Source organism: Cardiocondyla obscurior, linkage group LG15 (genome assembly GCF_019399895.1).
Source record: "Cardiocondyla obscurior isolate alpha-2009 linkage group LG15, Cobs3.1, whole genome shotgun sequence".
NCBI lineage: Eukaryota > Metazoa > Arthropoda > Insecta > Hymenoptera > Formicidae > Cardiocondyla > Cardiocondyla obscurior.
Genome location: NC_091878.1, coordinates 1,473,441 through 1,497,260, shown reverse-complemented (window position 1 = coordinate 1,497,260; position 23,820 = coordinate 1,473,441). Strand labels below are relative to the sequence as shown.

Sequence of the window (23,820 nt, the reverse complement as noted above, 5' to 3'; positions counted from 1 at the left end):
TCGCAACGGGCTGGTACCTGGGCTAGTTCTCGCCCGTACCGATTCCCTCTCTTCGACATCAATCTCGTTAATTAATTCGTCTCTATTAGAATATATCTCTCGGGCGACTCTCGGTATCGGAGTTGCGGTTACATCACCACGCTCGAGCATTTCGTACTCCTGTGTGTTCTTGGGAACTTTCGTTCGGGCATTAATACACACTAAGGCTGCGCATACACTTATACGATTAGTCGTATACGATTCATTGCATACGATTAGGAAATTGTTTCTTTTTTTTTTGTCTTGTATACGACAAATGTAAAAAAAAAAAAAAATAATGATTTTCTAATCGTATGTAATAAATCGTATACGACTGATCGTATAAGTATGCCGCGGTCTAAGAAGAAACTTTGGCTAAATAAGCGCGACGGTAGAAATTAGAGTCTTGCCTTGCTCACGCAAATATAAAATATTAATTACTCGAGTAATTATAATTATATCAATCACATTAATAGTTGCAAATTTGTAATTACACGAGTCATTACATAAGTAATTAATTAGAAACGTCATTCGGCTTTGATAATAACTTATTCCATCTAATTAAATTTAAATTATAATATTATAATATTTCTCGATTACCCATATGTTAAATTGATTAATTAATTAAAGGTTTTCTTGTTGAAAGATCTTGGTGTTCAAGAAATTAATAATAAAACTACAGCGCGTTATTACAGAAGGATACGATAAAGTCGTCAGTATTTCGTTTTATTTTACGAAGAAGCGTGTATCGTATCTTATTGTTAGACTCAAGTATCCGAAATCCGCCACTAGATACGGTGTCACCGGACCGCTTTAAGCTCGGAGGTCGTTAGAGTCGTTCCCGAGAGTCCTTGGAACTTGTCGCTGAAGTCGAAGAAAAGGGCTGTTCTTGCGCGCGTATACTCTTTCTCATGGTAAAAACTTCTTTTCACGTATGATAAATATACCTGTCGCGAAAAGCTGTACAGCGTTTTACGGCAGGTCTGACCGCGATAAGGCGTATTATGTCGTTCGCGTGATGTCGTACTAGCATAAAACGATAATCAAGCGTACGTGACGATATAATCTTTCCGGCGTGAAACCGTTGATGCATCTAATGTCGCGAGAAACGAAATTACTTTCACCGCCCAACTGCACGCAAATTGTCCGCTCGTGAGACTTTTTATTTTATTTATTTTTCTATTTTTTTAACAAAAATCGTCAAAAGGTGCTAAAATTTTAATATTAGGTCTCCGAAAATAATTTCCAGCTTCGTCAAAATTAAATGTAAACACGTAATTTGGTCGTTGTGCGAATTCTGATGACAGACGTGGTTGATTGGACGCGATTTACTCGCTCGGCTGCGTTTGGCGTCGCGCCGAATTAAATGAAATCGTACAATTTTATGACAGAGCAAAGCGCGGTAACAGGTTCGATCAGCTTGGTCGACCCGTACTTCACCCTTCTCTCCTTTCCCGGCTAGAAATTATGTCTTCTCCTTGTCTTCTACAGGGATCAATATTCTCATCCTTTCCCTTGTCAGAGATATAGGGACCGAAGGGAAACGCCTTAATGTCTTGCTTACCTCCCGGCCCTTCGGACTGATAAGGACAGCAAGCTACCCGCAACATTGGCGCCGGAGAGGAGGTATCAAAGTCGTGTGGCCCGATACGATATCTCGGAATTTCGTTCAATTCCATTACCAATCCCTGATCGAACCTGTACCTCTATCTCGATACCGACTGTGTCTAATTCGATCTGCATTATGAGACTCCTCGGACGGAAATGCGATAATTTACAGAAACGATTCATTAACGGAATTTCTTACAAATAATCTTATATACGGTAGCGCCCGACTAGAAATCATCTTTCAGTAGAAATATTCCGATTTAGAAGTACGAGTATGATAACAATCGTTCTTCGTTTCATTTGGACGACAAAGCTTACGTCTATCAACTCAGGATAAATAAACGAGCGTCGTGCCTGATTAGCTCCGAAGAAATATTCGAGGGCGACCCTTTCTGAAGACGGAGAGAAGGGCTCCGGAAGAAAGTACGGAAATTACGAAAGCCGGTATAATCGATGTCCATTTTTCGATAGTAAAACAACAATAATAAAATTTTTAATAATTTATTTTTTTTAATTCTTGATTATACGGGATGTTTCAGAACAAGCAAGTGATATTTTGAGAGTAAGTCTCTTAGAGACAAGTAGAAAAGTCCGGTAGATTCGCGCTTAGATTTTTTTAACGCTTATTCGCCAAGATGTTCTAGTTTTTTTTTTTTTCTTAAAAATAACCACGACATTTAAATAATTATATATGAATATTTGCTTCAAATTATTATTACCTAACCAAAAAAATTTGTGAGTGACGTAACGAAACGGGCACTCCGTATACGTATACGCCGTTTCTCGTTTATTTTATTTTCCTTTCGAGAAGATTTCATTATTTGTCGGCGTCATATCTTCGTATTTTCTCGGCGGATAACGCATAAATCTTCGCATGAGCCGTGACAAATTGATCCATTCGTCAAATAGCGGCGTTCCACGATTTTCGAGTAAATTTACCGACAAAACCGTATTAATACCCCTCGCGATGCACGCACGATATGTTTTCGCGAGAGTCCTCATTTTCGTTGCAACTTTTCGCAGCGACTACCGTCAGGTTGGATTAACGTCAAACTTCGTCCCTATTAACTTTACCCTCGACTCAACCTTGATTTATGAGCGTCGATGCGCGGAGATGTGCCAAGGGTGGCATGGGATACAGCGGGGCTGTGACTGAAGCGGGATTTACGAGAGATTCGTATTCGAGCGAAGAGAAAAGGACTCGAAGTACCTAACAGGACTCACAATTTTTAGCAGCCAGTATAAATTTTTTCGACTATTCTAATTTTTATAACATATACGAAGAACTGCCTATCGTCAATTAGAAAATAAAATAAAAGGTTCAATATAAAAAAAAAAAAAAAATTTATGTTACTCATCAAAATCGAATAAATAAAAGTCGAAGTATCAAATTGAAAAATTGATCATTTCTAAGACGTGGTTTGTCTTCATTGACAGCGATAGTATCAGAACAGCATCGCTCCGCGCAACCTCGATAACAATACCATCTTCCTTGCTCGACAAATATCAGTCGATATTACATCTAGAAGATGGAGAATTTCTGATATATTAGATTTTTATTCCGACAATTTTTCATCATCCTATGCGCCGGGGTTGTTAAAAAGTAATCGTATCCACCTCGCGACGAATTAATTTTTCGGAAATTAACCAGGCTGCCTGAACTTTAATCGCCGGCATCGATATTTCGGAGCCCAAAATAATCCAAGGGCGGAGTCATCCCGACTTTTATCACCGTGTTACACGCGTCTACTGCACGCTCGCGTTCCGTGCAATTTGCGCCAACGAAACGCCAGATCAACGAACAATTTGCAACCGGCCGCGTTGTCGCGCTTCCGCAACAGCGAGGAAGTTGACAAATGGTGCACTAATTACGCATTAATATCTCCGAGCGAGCGGTTGTCGTTCCATTTCGTTAAAAGCCCGTTTCCTAAATGCACGATATAAATTGCACCTCTTTGTAATTCAAGACACTCTTCTCTTTAACTTCCCGGGATCTAAATAGTTTTTGGACGAAATTACAAGACGGAGAACTTAACGAATGCAGTATTCATGTAAGTATTCTTATAACAAAGAAATGAGACAAATGTTATAAAAATTAATGCAACCAGATAGTACTAAGACGTCCGTTAAATACCACAAATATATAGAAAGAAAGGAGAAGCCTACAAATTTGCGGATACACAAGTCTCTAATTGTATCAAGTAATTTATCACAAATTATCGGATTTTCTCGAACGAGGGTTTTTCTTTTTTTTCTTTTTTTTTTTTTATTTGCGGCAGTACTTTGCGAAGGCGAGAATCGCACGTTTTTACTGAAACGCATCTACGCGCCGATAAATGTTTCACGCCGCCGCTCGACCCATAAATCTAACGGCGACATAAAAAGGAAGATATTAAACGACGATACCCCTCTATCGCATAGTTGATGCTGCGTAGTCGAGCGTTTTTATCGCCCTGTGCCTGATCGAAACGTCCACACTCGAGATTCTTCTTTCCGGCGCGTACGTATGTGTCGCAGGGGACGAGAACGCGAATGTGAGAAAGGGATAATTTTAAATAAGGCACACTCTATAAGAACCCACATTTCGGCTCAAAGCGACACGGCGCCGCGTCGAAGGTGAATAATTGATCGCGCGATATCTCCCGGGAAAGCTTAGAGCGGTGAAAAGGAAAACGAGGAGGGAAGCTCATCGACGGACGGTGTGCAACGGGAACTACCGCGACGAGGATAAGCCGCATCGAACGTTTCGTGAATGAACTTTATACGGTCACGAAACAGTCCCGAGGGACATTAATAAGCGATAACCGCCGGGGAGATTAAGAGCCTTAATAAATAACGGGAAGCGCGCGCTTTTCCGTCGAATGTTAATCTTGCCGAAATAGAGACCGGCGTATTAATTTAATTATTCACTTAGCAAATTTACATTCTTCAACGCGGACATGGGCCCGACAAAAAGCGCCAGATGATTAACAACCGTTTAGTAATACCCGACGCATAAATTTATTTCCCGGTCCTTCACACTTAATTAATTTCGGGAAGCGTGTCCGCGGGTGACAACTTTTCTCGGGGGACGCATCCCCCGCGTGCAGTTTTCGCGTTCGTATTTTTTTTCTTTTTCCTCCGTCACGCGGTCTTTACGGCGCGGGATTTAGACGTGTTTAATTTAAACACCTGGAGGAAGCGACACGTGTTACAAGACGCCGGACGCGATCTGGTCCCGGGAGAATATCGGGTTTATCGAGATAATAACGAGACACGCTCGGGTCACATCCGTGACCGCGGTTCGTTGCCAAATATCCGAAGTGTTCGCCCTGCCCTACCACCGAAAAGGGGTTTAGTCCGGATGAGAAATAGATGCCCGCCGACACATGGACGCGCGCACAGCCCCGGCCGTGCACGTGCATACGTATACACGTGAACGAGTGGCCAAACGTGAGGATGAGGAGTGACTCGCCGTCTGCTAGCGACAGGCCGCAACTGCATACATACGTCGGGCTATGCAAACCGCATGCAATCGCGCTGTAACTCGTGGAGTTAACAGCACGGCGGACGTTTTCGACGGCCGCCGTACGGCGAGACGGCGATACCGCCCCCGTGTGACTCTTACGCAGTATTCACTTACATGTCGCGGCCAACGCGTGTAATCCCGTTTTAAGTTGAGAAATTCACCGGCGGAATTCGCGGCGAGAAGAATTTACGACGTGGCTCGCGTACGTGCGCGCGTCACCCTCCATTCCCGATCTCTTTATTCGCAGTATTTTTATCAGACCGAAGACGGATACTTTTCTGGATATAATTCATCACGAACGATACAACCCCGAATGACATTAAATTCTCGGTAATGGTATAGTCCACTTCGTAAGACAAATTATCGTTTATTTTATTACCCGGGGATTTCTTAAAAAAACATTTTATTTTATTAAGTACAAACCGAATTGCAATCGACTACTTATTTGTATTTGTTAAAATTTGATAATTGTATCTTTCTTTTTTTTCTCGAGGCTCGCGTCGAATTATTAGCCGCCGATAATTAATTTATTAACTGTAAAAAGACGTGTGCCGCGGCTCAGATAACAGTATCGCGATTGAAACCGGCTATCCGTGATTGAAATACCTGACATTGAATTGTTACACAAGATTATATCGGAGAGCAGTGTATTTGCGAATACGTGCATACACAAACACGTCCAACACTATCGCTGCAGCCGGTGCGCGTGTCCCAAACAGCATTTCTCTGAAAATTTTGTTGTTTGGGACACCCTGTATTGGAAAGAGAAGTGGCCGGTGCCTGCACGCGACAGCCTGCAACTCCATACGCATCATTTCGATGGTAATTCGATGGTATGCAAAATGATGACAATATCAATTCTCGGCGACACGTTCGAATGAATAATGCTCCGCCCGGCAGAGACGTAACGCGCATTTTCCCGCATTTTTCATCGCGAGTACCCTCGTCATCGTCACTGAAAACGCCGGCAGTTCCCGCCGTGGGGGAAAACAGGGACACGCGAAATCGAGGAATCGTAAAATGCGTGGAGAACGCGATCTCAGAATCCGCAAATGCGTCGACGTACGCAAAATCCTATTGATTTATTCCTGTATTTGATGATCGATCAAACGACGATTTTATATCAAATTATTAAACTAAGAGAAAATTCGATTTTGGGGAAATTAATAAGAAACACGAAACGAAATTTGAGCGAGGTCTGCGAATAACAGAATTACGTCACAGTTGCGCGGTCGTTAAAGTTTTGTATTAATTAATCGTTAACAAACAAGTGAATCTGCGTTCGAGTCGCGCCGGATAAACGCGTTAAAATGTTCGCGGAAAAGGAAAAAAGAGAGAGAAGACGAGACAAAGGAAAAATAATTTTTTGCGGTTATACGTCGAACAATAAACTATTAAGCGGCCCATCGCTCGCGCGGCGTGTGTGTGTACGTGTACGCGAAAGACGGAGAGATGTGGCCGTCTGGATACGACAGGACTGAAGCTGCAACTGCACGACAGCGGCCGTCATATATCTGGTGCACGTGCACCAGATCGCCATCGACCGCTGGAGTGCGAGGGATGCGCAACGATAATTATTACGTCGTGATAATAATGATAATAACAATTAGCGTTCCCTGATTCGCGATCGATCGTTATAGTAAACGCACAGCTGCCACGCTTTTTTTCTTTTTATTAATTTATTTTTTTGTTCGCTGCGTATTTACGTTAAACGCACTACGAATTACTACGATAAAAAAAAATAAACGTGCAGATGCAATAAAAATTGCAGTATGAATCAAGTGCCGGTTGTGATAATCGAAACCATGGAAAAAAAAAACGACGCTCGCGGTCATCGAATTTGTCACCTGAAAACCGCCGTTGTAAATCGAAAATTACGGCAACAAGCAACTGTTATTTTAGTAAGAGCAATAAAACCAAACGGTTGTTTCTATTTTTTGTAAAAGAATTTTCTACGATTGTTATTAAATGTTATTAAAAATGTTACGGCCTATTAAAGATCGTTTAAATCTGTTCAAATTGCATCGTTCGAACTATAAAATTGTTAACTGCTTTAAAAATATATAAAGTTTTTTTTATACCACGTAAAATTGTTAAATGTCAATATTCAATAATACCTACAACCGCCAGCTGTTCGAGATAAACGGTGCCGTTTGCTGCGTTACAATGCGAATCGTGTACTTAACACATTTTGTACGTTCTCGTATCAATACCATTTTTTTATTCGAGAGTATATCGGTGAAATTATTAAACACATTCAAAATTTACTGAATAACGTCATATTTTTTATGTAACAATATTTATATTAAAATGTCTTTTTTCTTTTTTTTTTTTTTTTTTTTAACGTATAAGATTCGCGTTCAAAGTCAAACAAGTTCGTCGCACGGTCACGGATTAAGAAAGTTTCTCGGCAGGGCAAACAGAATAGGAATGTTCACAGAATTAGAAATATTTTTCTACAACGAAATGTCCGACGGAATCTAGAAAAAGCAAGGAAAGGGACGCTTTGTCGCGGTTTATCCTGCCGCGAATCGATTTCCGTACGCAAATGGCGCGGTGGCAATTTCCGCGCGAGAGAAGTTCTGTCGGCGAGCGAAACTTTTGTTCGCGGATTTCCCGTTGAAATGGCGATTCGCGCTACAAAAAGCTACCTCGCGACCTAAAAATCGCGAAATTGCCGTGAAACATTGCAGCTGCGATCAAATTCACGGCTCGCGTTAAGTATTTTAATGTCGAAAGAAAATTTCTTCGTTTAAAAATAATTAAAGAAATAAAATTAAAAAAAAATTAAAATATACCCGAATGGAAATTTTGCAGCTAGTAGTTAGATCGCGCAAATTAAATATATTTCTTACCCGGTGACTAAGCTTGGTACTAGTCATAATTTATAAGAAAGTATTAAAAAAAAAAATCAAAATCTGTCTAGCATCGGTCGTCTAGTTACAAGTCCATCGCGGACCATGTATCTAAATAGATGTCTAGACGTTTTTTTCGCCGCGTACTTGTTTACTGTTTTGGAGCTGACCATACGCAACTCTTGCTTGACTGCCGAATTCGTCTGGCAAACCGGCTCTTGCTGTCCACCGTCCGCGCGTCCTCCACTTTACGAGCTTGGATTCTTGGAACGCGAAGGCCGACGGCCAGATGTAAACACACGCACGTACTCACACTATCGCTGAGCGGCAGGAACCGGTTAGCCCGGTGAATTCGGCAGTCGAGCGTTGCGTAATATCAGCACACAACAGTGGACTAATACGCGGCGAAAAACATTTAGCTTTTCTAGCTCGTTATCAGCTCGTAATAATTATTTAGTACCTGGTACGTTTCGAGCGTTAGGCGCACCGCACAAGAATTTCCGTAAACGCGTTACGTTACGTTACGTTACGTACGAACCTTAAATTTACGTCGCACTTATACTTGAACTTGGGTCAACGCACAAAGAAAAACGTAAACGCAATAGAACGCGTTTACGGAAAGTCTTGTGCGGTGCGCCTTACATTTCTGGCTCAGCGCTGAACAGATTTGCTAGACAGCCACGAGATGAACCACGAATCGATTGGTTAATTATTAGATAACGGTGGGAATTAATTTCCACTCGGGTACGTACTTTATAGATAATTGGTTTCAATTTCATATTTCACACGAGCTAAAAATTTTATTCAACTTCACGAGACTTTGTTTTATCACGAGATAAAAAAGGATTTATGTTAAAATATTAAGAGTAAAAATATTTCTGACGTGTAATATCGATTTCGATAATTAATAGTGACCACATTCGCTAAGACACCTAAGAGATTAGACTTGGCGTGCATTGGGTGCGCTACGAATCCTATAAAAATCATATTACTAGCGAGCGGCCCTAACATCCTCTCCCGATATCCTTTTGGCCCAGAAATCCGATCCGGTGGCACGTGTTCAATCATATCGGGGAAGGAAAATCGGTAGTAACGACGGCGCCGTAAGTGATAACGCGCTATCCCGTAGCGAAATCCCGGCACTGTGGTCTCGTGCACGGCGTTAAAGTAAAATCTTGGATCGTAAACCTCCATTTGACTGCACGTAGGACGTACCGTGGGAACGTGGAAAAGTCTCGCCGATAAAATCAGATAACTGCGAGTGATAGCCGACGTCCGACGCGTTAGAAATTATTATTTTTATTTTTTTTTCCTCTCTCTCGATACGTGACCATTAATTTTTTTTTTCTTTTTTTAAGTCTCGCCCGTAATCAAAATTAAAAATCGTAAATAAGCTTATAATAATTTCGCAAATTTTTGTATTTATTTTAATAGCGCGGATTGCTGAAAGTAGTTTGCTAAAATATTCCTGAAAGCGTGTATCTTTAAATATTTAAATGTTTGAAATGAGATAATCTCCGATGAATAATTTACCGTTAAATTATTTTTCAGAAAGTACCTGGCAGGAGTTGACTTTGAGGTGAGCTTAACGCGATAATTTAGCGTGATGCATTAACGTTCCACGTGACCACTTTTCAGATTCAATTATTTCACACTTTGACTCATTATGAGGCCTCTTGCAATTGGGGAGAGAGAGCTTAATACGGTTTTTGGGGTAGAAAATTACCTGCAAATCCGCGTTTTGCGTTCAACTATATCGTCACCGTTATCACCCTCGTTTTATACGATCTGAATCTTGATTCGTTACGCGATTAACCGGAATTTAACACGCGCTGCGTTGACTTAACGTGACTTAGAGCCGATTCGCGAGCTTAATGTCATCTTTATGATTCTCGACGTGAATGTCCTGTTTATGTCATTAATCCCAGATTATCGCATCGAACGGGACATCGAATCTAGTACTTTACCGTTCTCGTTAACCGGAACATTTCCTACACTACATGCGTCGTCATGTAAAATCACATAACGGAAGATAAAATCGCAGTAATCTGTACTTTGTACGTTTCGCGAAATAAATAACTTCGTATTAAATACCTAACATCTACGTCCACCGGTTTAAAAGTATTAAAATTTTAAAACAGTATTACAGACGATGAATTGAAGCCGATTTAATTACTATCAGCTTTTAATATTTCATACGAAATACCGCCCGCAATTAAATATCGCGCGATTAATCGTCGCTTACTTAAAGAGAGATGACAAAAATTTCGAGAATCTCGAGAGACAACGAGACGGTCTATCCCGCTCGTTTCGAATCCTTACAGAGGGGAGTGAAACCTTCGAGGGAAGTGGAGGATCATAAACAGGCCGGTTAAAGCGGCGTTAGTCGTGACGAGAATTTCACGTAATTCTCCCGAGATTGAGGAGATCCCAGGTTCCCCTTCTGACAGGCGTCCCGTTCCGAAAAGACAACGTATTTCTCTGCGAACTAAAGCGCATCCCACAGTTTAACCAAAGTCCCTACACGATATCCCGCCTGCTCCGTCCGTCTCTAACTAAATCGGGCAATCAAGCGAGAGCCTCACCTGACAAACAATCGTTCTCGTTCGCCCGTCGTTGATTAGACGAGAGGTTGACGAACCTCTGTTACGCGCTTTGATCTCCGCGACCGCGATATACGTCGCAATTAGCTCAGTAATTAGCTTATAAATATGCATTTTTGTTCGGACGACTCGACAATCAATACGATACATGTATATGTAATTTTCTTTTTAATAATAACGAACACAACACAAGTTTATCCAATACGTGAACCAAAAAATGGCAATAGTATTCCCAAGTGAATTATTTGACCAATGCTAAATAAACTTTTCAATTTAACGATTTATTTTGGCACAGCCCGAAGAGAATAAACTTCGCGAACGATCTTACGCTCCGCTGATCGTGATAAAATGTTTCTATTTACGTGGGGCAAAGCTAACGTCTGAATTATCCAGGCCCTCCTCATCACGGCCAGGTTGACTTAATCGATACCTACGCCTCCATAAAAATTACGACACCCGACGCGCGGGCTTGATGAAACCAATTGGTGCCGAAGCTATATTCGTATCGTGTGGAAGATCGATAAATATCGCTAAAGAGCAAGACAAATTACATGATAGGGTCGATTGAACAAATTGATACCGCCCCATCTAACACCCACGAATACTGGAAACGTAAGAATCGAAAACTTCTGACTCATATAGAGAAGTTGCACGCACTTTGGAAAAAAGAAAAAAAAAAAGAAAGAAAATACATAACATTTTATCTAAATTTCTACAACAATTTCATGTTGATTTTATTAAAAATTTTATTTTTCTTAATTTCCTTTTGTATGCAGTTTAGTCGAAATTTTTCATTATTATAAAATCGTAATAAGATCGTGAAATAGAAAAAGTTATTTACGATCAGTAGCTATTTATTATCAAAGTTAAATAAATTATATTTTACGCGTATAGCATAGTGTTAACTTTAGTAATCTAATAATATTTATATTAATCAAATGTGAAATAAATTGTCACAATTAGTGATGAGATAATGATAATTATAAATCTATTTAAAAGTCATGAGATAGTTATCAGTGCAAATCAATGCCAGTTATAATTATGTCCTATTAAATTAATAACTATCAATGTGACGCGCTACGTTGACAAATATGATTTTGTATAAGAACGACAGAGTATATTATAATTTCTTCATAATTAATGACTTGTTACATAATAAATTGTAGGAAAATGTAATATATCCAATGAATAAGTAAGATAATCATTCACTATTAACGTGATAATGTTCCATAAATTTATATAATAATTAGTTATGTATTTTTCTTTTCTTTTTGTTTTTCGGTACGTGAAATTATCGGATATTTATATGCTTGTAATCACAAGGCCGTTGAGAGAATATTTTGCGTGTTGCCTGATTGAAGCTTATCAAACTGCAGATAGGTGCAACAATCGATTACCGATAGGACGATTACAACGTGTCTGTTCCACTATTTGCATGACAGTTACAAGAGGAGCTATAACGCCAACAGTATCTACGAAAGATACCTAACATTTGTCCTTTAGACGGGTATCAGACATCGCACACGTTCGTAAATCAATAAATCGAAAGGTGTAATTAAATGCAGCAAGATGATCTCTCAATTAAGAACGCCGCGGCTAAACTTGTATGTCGATCAATTTATAAAGTCCATAAACACCACGATCATGATATCAATTATATTTTACGGTATAATTATTAAGTCACGTCCCTACGTTCTTACTAATTGTAAGTAATTGTAGCTGCACAGCATAGTTGCTTAATTATGTTCTCGTAACAAATACGAATATAATTATTTCGTGATATTTGAAATTTATATGTAACAGTTTGAAAAAGAAATATAAATTATTTTAAATAACACAAAGTATTTGTAATGTTATTATAGATTAAAACTTATTTTTAATTAATTTTTCATTCTTTTTCCATTCTTTGAAAGCGTACAGACGAGCTCCGTTCAACAAACCTGGCGCAACTTTTACCTGAATTAGAAGAGAATAGTAAATGGGCAAACTTGTGGTCCGAACAATCAACAAGAGTATATGTGCTTGTCTCGGAAATTACAGAAAATCGCTTTCATAAGAAGGGGAAGGGAGGAGAAAAAAGAGAGAGAGAGAGAATTGCTACGGAAGATGTCAGAAACCAGAAATATTCTAATAACGATAATACGATAAAACGGGATCGATAAGCCACTAGGAAATGCGTTTCGAGAAAATTATGCAAGCACACCAAGCCAGCTATTCCTGAGGTTGTAATGAAGTAGTTCGAAGTGAGCGAGGAAATGAGTAAAACTCCAAGTGTAAGCCTTTGAAATGGAAACTATCGTGAGCCGCACGTTCCTCATTTAAGAAGTTAAACACACATTCCGCGTTGCAAATCTCTTTTTTTTTTTTAATTTTTTTTTAATAGCGTTAAATTTGTTGGTAATAAATATGCAGCCATAAACAGTCCGATACTAATTTCGATTTGATTTCAATCGGTAAAAGAAGTACGGTGGAATATTAATAAAGTATCTAACACGTAAAGAAATATTAATTTCTATGCTATTATAAGTTGCATGCTTTAATCGTACGGTACGTGCAACATTATTTAATTGTACGTAACGTTTAATTTTTCTTAAAATCGCTGTTAATAGTTTTCATCTTTTTACGTATACATATACGTATATACATATGTATTTTACATACGGAAATTCTTGCCAGAAGTTTTATTTTGCTGCGATCAATAACCGATACGGAGGAGGAGAGAAAAAAAAAAGGGGAGTTCGATAATACATTTCTAATTTGATAGCATACGAATCATAGTGTGACGCACATCGAGTCTTCGTTGAATTAGTTAATTGATTATTAAATTGAATTAAAATAGATCGTGCAAAAATAACCAGAAAGGATTACGATTTTATACCAGCGAAAAAAAAATAGGAAAAAAAAAAAACGATTCGTGAATTCTTACACACAAGCTTTTACCTTGCTTAATTCGTTTGATCAGAACATTGTGCATCGTTCTGAAAATGGAAGAGCAATTCTATAATGCACAAGTAACTTTGCTAAAGCGCTCATGGCCAATTTACGCATTTCAACCTATGCGATACCGACGATGTCATGTGCACGGTCTGTAAACGATGCGCCAACACTCACGCGTCAAGTAATTCGCAATTGATCGTCTCTCACCATGCGAAAATCATATCGGCGAATTTATCACCAAAGAAAAAAAAAAACAAGAGAGAGAAAGAGAGAGAGAAGAGAATCTAAGAATGTCTGCGATCCATATATCACTCGGCCACTCAAATGCGACGGGTTATTTTAAAAAGACATAGATGCATATACGGAGCTAAGCGGGCTCACTGCTTGACCTTTGTTATCCGCGAACAGAAACCTATCCCATTCGCGCGTGCAGCTTGGTGGATTAATTTAGCCGTTCTTTAAACTAATAAGATGTCCGTAAAATTATTTGAGTCGCGGGAACTGTCTTAGTACGTTCGAAAATTTTTTTTAAGTGCGATTGGTGAAATTAATATTGATAAAAAATTATCGAAGTATCTAAATGTTTTTAAACTAAATTCTCGTCAATAAATTCTGAGAATTAATTTGCAAAATGTAGTCTAAATTCCTTGCCAAGTGTATAATCCCACGGGGATTAGACTTATAGTTTGTAATTCTGGTTTATAATATTAATAAAACCGGTCTCTGATTATTGCCAGGGCGTGTGATATCCATCGATAATGTAACTATGGCGCGCGGGACAATAAAAGTATTTAAATCAGTTTGTTGAAACTTGACGGAGCGAGATAAAAATTGAACGGTTATATACATTTAGAGTATGCCCTCGAAAGAAACTTCGGCTACTAAATACGCACATAAACTTATCTCGAATGGACTTGGTCTGTACGTCGCGAGAGAACACTATCGTCGCGGAAATTGCTTTAATAAAAATTGCATTTCGCGTAAAAAAAAAAAAAGAAAAGAAAAATTCTCGATTGCGGAATATATTTTTGCAAGATAATTTTTTTTTCCTATTTGTACAATAAATTCGAATCTCTATTATTCGCTAAATCTGTTAAATAAACGGGAAACCATTCACTTTTACGGTCAACGGAATGGTTAAAATATCTCACGGTTAATAGATATTCAAATACTTTTATTAAAACATTCGTACGTTGTTGGGGTCGGCAACCGTTTGCGAACGACGGTAATCTACACACATACAACGGGCGGGTGGATTATATTGGGCTTCTGGTCACCCCGTCGATTCAATAAGTGATAAATATGACCGCTGCTCGGCACGTAACCCGAGTGTAATACCCTCTTCGCGACCGCCAATACCGGTTTATACCATAATTTTCTCATCTTTTTTAAGATGGTGGCGCGGATGGAATCAAGCCATAATAGGATTTTTGCTCGAGGGAAAGATACTACTACAGATTTCTCTATATACCGCCCGATGGCTCCTACAAAACGAGAACGAGGATGAAACCCGACGAGGGGAGTTTCGGGGGGGGGGAGGGGTGGTAAAGGCGCGGGACGGATGTACGAGAGCGGATGAGAGATGAGCTTTATTAATGTCACCGCGCGAGCGCTTTGCCGAGTGTAATATATACGAAAGCACAGTCGTCTGTAAACAATTTTATCATTTTTCCACGTGCGTAGGGCTGAACGCGATGCGACTAATGAACGGACACGTTAACGTTATTAATTCCAATGAATAAAAGTCGTATTAATCGCGTACAAAAAAAAAGAGGATATTAATAAAATAAAATAAAATATCACGGACGTAATCGAGATGATGTAAAAAAATATTTGTGCATATATTATTAATAAGTATATTACGCGGTGGATATGTACGTTGTAATAAGACGTTTTATACGTTGTTCGTGCCTTTTGCTTATTCATTGATATGCTGCATATTGCGTAATGTCATTTTCTTTTTTTTTAATATTTTTTATATAAGGTTTGTCGCTGCACTGCTGAACTGATGCAGTAAATTAGAGTGAAAGGAAGTATATTCGTTTCACTTTAACTCATTGCACTAGCTCAGCAGTGCGGCGACTGAGTATGGAGCAATAATATTTTATTTTACTTCGTACAAGTGTATCTGCATACGTATGTTGTACTATATATTTTTTTTAATATTAAGTTATTTATAAAAAAAAAGAATTGTACAATATCGTACCGTACGTACCACATGGTAATATCAGAGAATATAATTTTAAATAGAATAATTTTAGCTCACCGAAACAATGCGCAGTGGCAAAGATGTGAATTAGCGTTGCGAGCTGCGTCGATCCTGTAAAACACAAGTATATCCAAATTATATTATACAAAGTCGTCAATTAAAAATAATTATATGATAAAATAATGTTTTGAATGTACGTTTAATATAATAAATTTTACTCACCCTCAGGTTGCTTTGCCAAAGCCCGATGTCTCCTAGACCTCCTCCTCCTCTCAGATATTGCACACACACACACACATAAAATCACTCGCGGAAATGTTAATTAATTATCACGTAGAAATTGACTCACGGCGCGACACTCCCGACAACGGTGGCTTCGGCTTCGTTAATCGTGCACGATGAAGTGCGCACCGAATGACAAATATGGCGCCTGCTGCGACGACGGCGGCTAGCGTACGTGATCTTAACGTGGTGTGCGTGGAACTCACACGGAGCGCGCGCGTAGAAGTGTCGCTGAGCGTCGGCCGTCGAGAACTGAGGAGAAACGCGCCTCACTACACCCCCACCCGTCCGCGGCGGCCAAGGAAGAGGGAGGCAAGAGGAGTCGCGTACGTTAACCGCCGTCCCCGCAGAAAACGCAATATCTGCCTTTTAACGTACGTTGCTTCGTTACGACGACGATGGGACCGGAAAAGAATCGCGCGATCGTGCATTTCAGCGGCCCGCACAAGACTCGACGACCGCGACGTCGATTACGCGAAGGTGCTTACGAGATGAACGCCTCGCGAATACGGGATTCGCCGCGATTCCGCGTCTCGAGATAAACGCCTCGCGAATACGGGACCCGCCGCTGTTCCGCGTCTCACCACCATTACGACGAAGACGAGACTGCCAACATCGCCAAGTTCATACCGACGCTATGGCAAAGTACAACGCGAGTGTAATCGACGGTCACTTCGTCGACGCGTAAACGAAGCTCTTCACACCTGCGACGTAACTCGAGCCCGTAAGTGCCACGAAAATGCCAGTCCGGCTGAACGAATAAATCAGCTGGGATTACATCGCGCTCCGTCGAATCGCGTGCACTTCTCTTCGTCGCACCACAATTCGCGTAGTCGCACAGTTAGCGTTCGTGTCGCGGAGTGGCGCAGCGAACTCTCTCGTTAACGAGCGGCGAAACGGACGTCGGCCGATAAGTAAATCGCGACGCCATCGAGCTAGCAAGTTCCTTTTACTCGTCGTCAAGATTTCTTGCACAGAGAGCTCGCACGGGCGCTTCGTATCGCGGCGGATGTTACGCAGGGAGAGATGAAATAGCGGCGACGCAAGTGAGCAATGCAACGTTACTTTTCGTCGCGACACTCGGTACTTCTCGCGACACGAAAGGCACCATAACGTTGCCGTACGCGGGGGCGATCATCAGCCGACTCGGGATGCGGGACGAATATGTTCTGGAATCGTAGCGAGGTACGCTCAGAGAACAGCGCAGGGTGCGACTGGCGACAAAAATCAACACTGCACGGTGACCCCGCGCTCGTCCGCCTTCTGATGTTTTCGTAGTACGTATTCCATACGCATTCTATACACGGCGTAAAAAGCAACACGGCGCTAAATACTTCTTGTTTTTCAGCTTTCGGCGGGTTATCATCACACAGCGGACATCCCGCTCGCTGGACCAGCTCAGCATCGCTCGACGAACGTGGAAAGTCCGCAGCAACTTCTCATCGAGTTACCGACAAGTATTTTTAACACTTCTGCAATTTGGTTTGCCAGGGAGGATATTAATTGATCGGCGGGACAAAATTGCGAAGCGAGAGACACAACACGTTCGGTGAGTGTCTTTGACAAAAAGAAACATTTTCCACGCATTTATTGTATAATTCGTAGCTTGCTAAAATTTTGTTAGAGATGAGCCAGTGAGAGCGACTAGCCGGGCCATTTGTTCTGAAAAAGGAGGAGAGTTTCTTTAATCTAATAAAAGACAACATATTTAATACGTGAACGGGGTTACGGTATGCCCTCAAAATAACTCACGGCTTTATTCGGAAGAGCGAACTCCGCGTTTTCGTACGGAATAATTGTATCCATTTTCTACCGATTTTACAGCGATGCTTGACACGGCAAAATATAATTCCCCGCACAGTCGTAACAGACGTTCTATTCACGTCAAGAATAAAATCACCCGGGATGAGATTCTCCTCGTTAGTCAGGCTGTGTTTTGCAGAAATGTCAGCAGGTAAATTTGGACAAGTTTGCTCGGAGCTTGTCGCTCTCGCAGGAAATAAGATCATTTTGCTTCCCGAGAACGGGAAGAGGGGGGAAGATAAGGAGAAGCTCCGACGATAAATTAAATTCGCTTTTAAAAGCACCACTTTTCCGTTGGAAATGCTCATTAGCGCTGATTGTGAGGCAAGCTCGTTCACGTTTCGCGGGCGCATTCTACACACGTCGCTATGCAGTTTGCCAATAGCAAAGCCGGCCTCGTCTCGAGACCGACAAAATCAATCCGCGTCTCGATTTCACGTAACAAACGAACTGAATTAAACGAGAATTGTATTTACCACAGTCGGACGCTTGAGATCCCCCTTTTTTTTTTCTTTCTTTTTTTTTCTTTTTTTTTTTTTTTCGCGGTAACAAAATGATATTGCGAAGGGTAACGGGATTAATTGGAGCGGTGAAATTGCACAATGCGCGAATGGCCGCGAAAATCAACGGGTAGCGGCGCGACGCAATTAATTTTTTCAATGTATAATTATCGGCGGTGGTTACCACCTCTTTTGCGAGCGTGTCGGACACGTTTTTATCTAATTATCCCGATTGCAGCCTTATTGTATCGCCGACGATAAGGCGAATTAAGTTAATGCAATCGAGAGGTTGAATGCAAATCGATAAACGTAATTGGGCCGTTTCTGATGACGATCACGTACGACGAATAAAAAAAAAAAAAAAAAAAAAAAAAATATATGTATACGTACGTATTCATCGACACTCGAGTTTACAACAAAATTAATGACCGGAAGGACGTAGTCGAACACGAATCGCCGGAATTTACGGACTGGTCGGCATAATTCTCGTGTAAAACGATGCATTATGAGTTTCGTATTATTGCCGCTCATTGTAAATTATCGCGAACTCTGCTCTCGCGTATACTCTTGTATAGAGAACGATAACGATGCGAACAACTCGGAAAGCGGAGGAAAGGCGGACGTATTGTCGGTTGGAAATAGTTTCGACGCTCGTTGAATGAACCGGACTGTGAATCACTAAGCAAGCAATTTATACCGACGTTATCGGTCGGACAAGGGAGAAACACCTGTTCGTTAACTTATTCGACGGGGGGGAGGGAAAGGACGACGACAACGGCAACGACGACGACAAAGTGCTCGCCTTTCCAAGGCAGACCGCCCACGATTTACCATTCTCCATCTGGAAATTAGTCTTGCTTGTTGTAGACACCGGGACGTCTATCGACAGACCGCGCGCGACTCGAATAATTCGTCTCGCTGCAATTGAGCGGCACGGGCCGACATTTATAGCCGCTAGCTATGTATATATAAATCTATAGGGCAAAGAAAATCGCGGATCTTCTCTTTTGGATCCCTCTTGAATCAGCAATTCTCGAGACTACGGGTGTTCTCCAAATATAGTCGACCGGCAGTTAGTCACGGCCGTAAGTGTCCGAGTTAACAGCGTAGCTGCTTGACTTCGCGCATTCCGAGATTTATGGATCTAAAGACGTACGCGAGAAACGATCTGCGGATTCAGAGGCATTCCCAGTCTTGCAAATCCCGCCACGGTTTCTCTAATCCGCCGACGAATCGCCTCATATCAAATTATGATACGTAATGCTTTCGCATAATTTACGCGTTCGCTTAACGACGAATGATGTAAGATGCGCTGGAAAATCGTATCGTCGTCTCACTCTCTCTCTCTCTCTCTTTCTCTCTTTCTCACGGAGTCGTGTAGATACCTCACGGAGAAATACCGCGAGTAAATTTATTACACTCTACATTAGGTACAAGAGTAATACGAACTCCCGGATACAGCCTGCGAGAATTTCAAACAATTTCGCTCGTACTTATGAACGATTATGCGAAATTTTTTTACATTCCAATCGATGAACGGATTAATGCTCATCTTGGTTTAATCGTTCATAAAATAACTGCGTAGGAATGGCATGCCATGAGAATAATACAAACACAATTTTAAATTATAATTTTCGGCAGGGCTAATATAATTAACTCGATATGCAAATTAAAAGAATTTTTTGAACGTACGTACGTTTAAAACATACACGATTTACGTCTACATGTATATACGTAAATAGCGATAAAAAATTTCTACCAAAATTCAAAGTATGATTCCAGACTATAATGAAATATCGAATGTTTTATTTTAATTATAACAGAGATAAAGTTGGTTTATTATCCGATAATGGATATGAATGATTAACGTTTTCAGTTCTATTCGAAATACATTGCTTATTTCTTTCACCGGCTCTTTCTAAAATAGAGCAACTTGCATTTTTAAACTTTCGAGCGTGAAAATGTTGAAAATTATTTACGATAAGTTTTATTTTGGATAGAACTTTGGAAGATTTTTTTTATTTTAACGTTATTAATGTGACAAAGCATAGAATATTCAACGTTTCAATTTGCGCAAGTTTCTTTAAAAGTTGGGCATTTAAATTCAATATTTCGCGTATCGTTTTAACTTCTGCTATCATTTATGTACAACTAAAAATATATTTTTTTATTCTCTCTCTCTCTTTCTTTCTCTCTTTCTCTTTCTTATCCCCTCTTTCTCTCTTTCTCTTTTTTATTCTCTCGTCTCTCGAAAATAAGAAAATTGCCGTCTTACCTTGCAATGGGTGCAGTTATGGATGACGGAGTACGGCTGGGCGCAATCGTAGCGCGCCAGTACCTCCTCGAACTCGCAATGCAGCCTCGCGGCCAGGGCATCAACGAGCAACAGCTTGTCCAAGGCATTATTGCACTCATCGTTGCCTTTTAGCACATTCTCGAGCGGGCCATCCTTGCCCGGCGCCAGGGCGTTAAACACCGTGTGCTCGCAGCAGTGTCGTAGACGCAGCCGACGCAGCAGATCACTTGGATTCCTCTCTTTCTTCATTTGACAGACGATCTTCTTGTGCGATTCCTCGAGATATAAAAGGCACTGTTCCTTCTCCTTCTTTTTATCGGTGCTATATTTATCACCATGTCGACTGCCGCTCTCGCCTCCGTCCTCGACTCCCCTATTTATTTTCAAACTATAGGTCTTGATGATCTCGGAAGCGTTTTTGCATGGTTTCGGGCAGTACTTGGGCACCTCCGGTGGAGGTGCTCCGCAGCTACCCTGAAGATCGGTCGGCGCTGGTCCCGCCAGATCGCAAGCCGACAGCCAGGGATTCATTTGGTTCACCTCCCAAGTGTATTCGTTGTAGGGGTGCCGCTGCTCGGATTCTTCTTGATCCGACTGCTCTTGATACTCTTCCTTCTGTTGCTGGTGATGACGATGACGCTCGCTATCGGTATTGTGATCGCTACCCTGAACGTATTGTTGCGAATGCTGGTATTGGTGCTCGATGACTGTCGACGACGAGAACAGCGATGTGTTCGGCGGCGTGGTATTACCTCGTTGCGCGGGATTCTTAGCGTGCGCGAGAGTCGGGTTTTGCGCGAAAGTCGAGGCGAGGTGACCTGAGGGACTGCACGAGCACAGCAGGGGCCACGCCAAAAGGTACAGCACGAACAGCAGCAGCTTGTAGTAGCTTTTACGTGCACGCGGCTTGTCCCCTGTTCTTCTTCCTTCTCCTCCGCCCCCTCTTCCTTTTCTCCTAGTAATTGGCTTTTGGAACCAGGCAGTGTTATCGGTACGTCCTTCCTTCCTTCGTTCTTGCCCGTCGAACACCTCGTCCACTGTCGGGTACCCGTAAGTATAGCCGTCGACGCTCTCGCGATCTTTCTTCCCGTCAAATAAAGAGAATTGCGATGCCCACTGATCACTTTTAAATATATCACGATTACTCGCATCCACCTCGGTGCGGATGTAGTCCTCGCGAGGCGCGATATCGTGTTCGTCGCGCGGATTATTCGAAACACTAACACGCGCGCTGTTTTCATCGTTTTCGCTCTCCTCGTACTGATCGTGGATTTTTTCAAACTCACCGTGGATCCCCGTCCGTACGCCGTGCGTCTGTCCCTCGTTGTCATCGTCGTCGTCACCGTCGTTTTCTCCATCGTCATCGTCGTCTCTGTCATCGCTATAGGCAGTGTAAGCATGCACGTCGACGAAAGAAACGGCCGAGATAGCCACGTCGGGCTCCTCCTCGGAAATCGTTCCGCTCTCTCGTCTTCTTCGTGATCTTCTTCTTGTTCTTCGAGCGAATCGCGGGGCCCGTCGTCGTCGCAATGACGGACGATTCGCGCAAAGAATGCGTGTCCGCGCGCGCAACGCGTCGCTATCGTTATCATCCTCGTCCTCGTGATCCTTGTGGCGATTACGTGTGCGCGCGCGCACCTCGCTGCGCGAAGTGGTATCGTGAGGGATGCGAAAGGCAGTGGCAATTCCGACTTTCTCATCGGGTCGGGTTTCGCGATGGTGTTGCGCGGAGGACACGCCACCGTCGTCGACGACGCGATCGCGAATCGACTTGGGGAACGGTTTGAACAACGCGTACGAACGACTCGCGATGCGACCGGGCCGTACGCACTCCACGAACGAAATCGATAACAACGACGACGACAACGATAAATAGAGCTGTCGCTCCTTTTCTTCCGCCTGCTCCTTTTTATCTCTCTCTCTCCATGTTTTCGACGTAGGTGGTCCCGTGAGTCCGAACGGGTCGAGCCGCATGGGCGCGACGGGATAATCGGGGACGCTAACGTCCCCGACGTCCTGTCGTCGTCGTCGCGCTCCTCTTCGTCGACGTTTCTCGGCACGCACGTGCGTATCCGTACGATGCAACGTGCTTCGCTTTCCTCTGCCAAATCCGACCGATCTCCTCGCCGTCTCTCTTCTCGCGGTATCGCGCACGCCAGCTGATGGCAATAAAAATGACTCGCGACGGACTCGTTGCGTTGATGATTCGTGTCGCAGCCGGGCTGCTGCAGGAGGCCCTGCATCGCTGCCGCCAAGTCTGAGGCCCGCCTCTCGGCACGCGCTCTGTTCTCCGACACTCGATTTTTCGTGCACCCGGGGCGCCGTTCGCGAAGCAATCGGCGACGCTGCAACCGCTATCGTTATTTCCGGTACGCCCGCTGAACGACGACGCAAGTAACACCGCGCGACGTGACCATCCAGGCGATTCCGTTTCCGAATGTTTTCTCGATAATGTATCGTAGATGTTATTTCGCCGCTCGACAACTCTCGCCAGACTTTTCTCACTTTCCAGCGCGCAGCGATACGCGTAAAAGCCTTCCTGGACGGGTGATCGTGTCTCGAGGTATCTCCGCACTTCTCTCGTTTTTCTTTCTCCTTTCGTCCGCGCCCCCCGTGTCCGCGGTAACGGGCAAACTCGCGCCACGATAATCCGCGTCGTCGTCCACCCCGTCGCTCCGTCGGCAAGCGACCACTCGTCAGGGTATCCCCGCTGTTCGATGATGTCAGCCCCGCTCGTGCGTATCCCGGACCAAACGCCCAGGTGCCTGCCTGAGCGGCCCGGGTTGGCGGGGCCCTTAGAAGTTCCCCTGGACCAACGTACCACGGCCGACCGAGACTGCAATAGTCGCGGCTGCTGCGGTGGTCGCGGCGACGACGACAATACCGGCGAGGAGTTCTCTCGACAGCAACAACGACAACGCAACGCGTTCGTAATAATCCACCACCTCCGCTTCCGTTTCTTTCTCCTGCCGCGCCACCTGCACCTCTTGCACCACCTCGTGTCTCTCGTCGACCTGGCGGTGCCGCCTTCTTTCCCTGATGCTGTTGAAGCTGTTGCTGTCTGCGCTGTGCCAGGTGTTGTGCGCGACTTCCGAGTGAGCACGACGACGCCGGCGACGACGGCAGCTCTCGACGCGCGCGACGATGCTGCGGGTATCGAGGACGACCTGATGCGAAAGCACCTGAACAACACCTGCTTCG

General features: G+C 42.7%; 1 protein-coding gene across 1 annotated transcript in view; it reads right to left on the bottom strand.

Annotated features, from left to right (window-relative positions):
- Mid1 overlaps window positions 1-22,593 on the bottom strand; it is a 53,631-nt gene extending 31,038 nt beyond the window's left edge. The window contains exon 1 of the mRNA XM_070666520.1: window positions 20,599-22,593. Within this exon, the coding sequence (XP_070522621.1) occupies window positions 20,599-22,593 (1,995 nt within the window). The remainder of the gene's footprint in view (window positions 1-20,598) is intronic.
- Window positions 22,594-23,820: the final 1,227 nt, after the last annotated feature.